The sequence below is a fragment of the Nannospalax galili genome, unplaced genomic scaffold, assembly GCF_000622305.1.
Source record: "Nannospalax galili isolate Female #2095 unplaced genomic scaffold, S.galili_v1.0 scaffold1119, whole genome shotgun sequence".
In the NCBI taxonomy this organism is placed as follows: domain Eukaryota; kingdom Metazoa; phylum Chordata; class Mammalia; order Rodentia; family Spalacidae; genus Nannospalax; species Nannospalax galili.
Genome location: NW_008343597.1, coordinates 1,240,128 through 1,243,216, shown reverse-complemented (window position 1 = coordinate 1,243,216; position 3,089 = coordinate 1,240,128). Strand labels below are relative to the sequence as shown.

The 3,089-nt window shown below is 43.6% G+C and overlaps 1 protein-coding gene across 1 annotated transcript in view; it reads left to right on the top strand.

Moving 5' to 3' along the window:
* Positions 1 to 421, top strand: part of LOC103739461 (bcl-2-like protein 2) — a 17,987-nt gene extending 17,566 nt beyond the window's left edge. The window contains exon 9 of the mRNA XM_008839881.3: positions 292 to 421. Within this exon, the coding sequence (XP_008838103.3) occupies positions 292 to 331 (40 nt within the window). The 3' untranslated portion in view covers positions 332 to 421. The remainder of the gene's footprint in view (positions 1 to 291) is intronic.
* Positions 422 to 3,089: the final 2,668 nt, after the last annotated feature.

Here is a 3,089-nt window from a genome sequence, read left to right as displayed (position 1 = left end):
CAAACTTTGGCTTCTCATCAGCTAAGGTTTAGGAGTTGTGGAGAACTGAAAACTGGATAAAATGGGTCTTTTTTCTTGTTCTTGGATCTCAGTATCTTAGATGTACTTCCCCCACCCCAGTTTGCTAGTTGTGTTATTTCTGGGATTGAGGAGTCCTTTTAAAGATACTTGAAAACTTCTTTTCCCCCTCTTCCCCTCACAGTAACTGGGGCAAGGAAGGGCCCACGGGGAGGGTCTTGTACTGAACTATCTAGTGATATGTTAACACCTAACTCTCCTTCTTTCTTCCAGGGGCCGGGCTAGAGCGACATCATGGTATTCCCCTTACTAAAAAAAGTGTGTATTAGGAGGAGAGAGAGGAAAAAAAGAGGAAAGAAGGAAAAAAAAAGAATTTAAAAAAAAAAAAAAGAAAAACAGAAGATGACCTTGATGGAAAAAATATTAAAAAAAAAAAAAAAAAGATATACTGTGGAAGGGGGGAGAATCCCATAACTAACTGCTGAGGAGGGGCCTGCTTGGGAGTAGGGGAAGGCCCAGTGGGCGGGGCAGGGGCTGCTTCTTCCCTCTGGGGATTCGCCATGGACACGTCTCAACTGTGCAAGCTGCTCCCTGTTTCCCTGCCCCCCTTCACCACCTTGGGGCCTGCTCAAGGGTAGGTGGGCATGGGTGGTAGGGTTTTTTTTTACCCAGGGCTCTGGAAGGACACCCAACTGTTCGGCTTGTTTCCTTCCCTCCGTCTTCTCCCTGCCTTTCGCAGTCCCTGCCTGCCTGCTCCTGTCTGCCAGGTCTACCACCCGCCCCATCCCTCTTTCCTCCGGCTCCCTGCTCTTCCAGTTTGCCTGGTGATCTATTTTGTTTCCTTTTGTGTTTCTTTTTCTGTTTTGAGTGTCTTTCTTTGCAGGTTTCTGTAGCCGGAAGATCTCCGTTCCGCTCCCAGCGGCTCCAGTGTAAATTCCCCTTGACCCTGGGGAAATGCACTACTTTGTTTTGGGGGGTTTGGGGTGTTTTTGTTTTTCAGTTTTTTGTTTTTTTTTTTTTTCCTTTACCTTTTTTTCCCTTTTATTTGGAGGGAATGGGGGAAGTGGGAACAGGGAGGTGGGAGGTGGTTTTGTTTATTTTATTTTATTTTTTAGCTCATTTCCAGGGGTTGGGAATTTTTTTAAAATAATGTGTCATGAATAAAGTTGTTTATGAAAATAAAAATTGTTTGGCCTTTTGGGTATAACTCATTTACCTATTTATTTTTAGGTCACAGAATAAGTTTTTGTGGAAGTGCTGGTATTGTAGAGAGGAAGTTACCACTTTTAAATTAAGGGATAAGTTCATTACAAGTAGCTGTAATATGTTTAAGGATGGTGCACTTTCTAGTCAGTAAAAAAGTAACCTAGATTACAAAGTCTCGTAGTCCCAGCCGTGTGTATGTAATCCTGTGTGTGTGTGCAGGCACAGGCATAAATCCTGGAGCCCACAGAGGTCAGAGGCATTGGATCCCTTGAAGGTAGTTAGCCACCAGAGGTGGGTGCTAAGAATTGAACTCAGGTCCTCTAGAAGAGCAGTAACATGCTTTTAACCAGGGAGCCATCCCCCTAGGCAAAATGACAACACGTGTGTGTTCCTGATAAAACTGCTATCCAAGTGGATTATATTATGGGTGTCAAGTGTTTTGACAGCATGTAAGTGTATCTGTGTGCAATGCCTGTGGAGGCCAGAAGAGGGTGCCTGATCCCCTGGAACTGGAGTTGGTGCTGACAAACCATCCTCTGCAAGAACAGCCAATACTCTTACCTGCTGAGCCATTCTCCAGCCCCCTCCCCCCATTTTTCTAAACTTGGGTTTTGTTCCTTAAGATGGGGTCCAGAAATCCATAAATAAGAAAATTATAATGATTGCACCTAGCATGTTCAGCTAAATTTCTTTGTGTCATTCCATCAATTAGAACTTAATAAACCGACTTTTAAATTTTGTTGGGTGGTTACTTGGCTATCTTAATTTCTCACTTTGTTTCCTTTCTGAGCCAGGGTCTTCCTAGGTAGCCCATACTGGCCTTGAACTTGTGCTCCTGTTTTAGTCTCCCAAGTGCTGGGGTTATGAGCACGAGCACACACTGCTTCAGTTTTATATTGTAATGTCAGATGATTTCATTCTTGGGTACTAAACCTGTTATCTAGAAAAGGTTCAGTATTTTAACTTTTCTATACTCATTTTGCCTTTCACTTCTCAGAATGTTTTGTTCATGTTGCCTCTGACCTGCATACTCTGAAAATTGGGTTAGAGAAACATCTGTTAGTGTCCATGAAGTCTTAAGCCATCTTTCAGATTATACTTTTTTTGAATCCGTGTTTCATGGTCTGCCTCCTTTGTAGGTCTCTCCTCAAGATAAAGCTACTAGAATATAGCATGTTGTAATCTTAGTGTAGAAATTCGTGCAGAGGCTGATTAGCAAGAGGCTGGATAAAGTTCAGTTTTAGAAGGGTGTGTGGTGGTTTGTGCCTGTGATCTCAGCATTTAGCTAGCTGAAGCAAGAGGACTGCCAGCCTGAGTTAAAGGGTAAGATTCTTTTTTTTTTTCTATGTGTACAAGTGTACTGCTTGTGTGTAAGTGCACCTGTGTTTTCCAGTGCCTGAGGAGGACAGAAGAGCATTGGATCTCCTAGAACTGGAATTACAGACCATTGTTAGCAACTGTGTGGGTGCTGGGATTCAAACCCTGGTCTTCTGCAAGAACAGCCAGTGTTCTTAACCTCTGAGCCATCTCTCCAGCCCCCTTTTTTAATATTGCTGGTGAGGAGAGGGGTCAGGTGCCACAGAGAATGTGTGGAGGTCAAAAGGACGACTTCTCAGAGTCCTGCCTTTAGGTGGGTTCTGGGGGTAAAACAGGTTGTGTCATCATCTCTGGGCCTAGACCTTGTTTTGAAAACGGATGTAAAACACATTGAGTGGACTTATCCAAATAAGTGCTGGCAAGGTCTCATCTATCCACTAGGGGGCACTAAATGGCTAGTTCTAAAAGATCCCTATGAAGGAAGATGGCTTAAGCCTCTGGCTGAGTCCAGTCCTCTGTGTCCACTCTTCTCCATTCTAATTTTACTG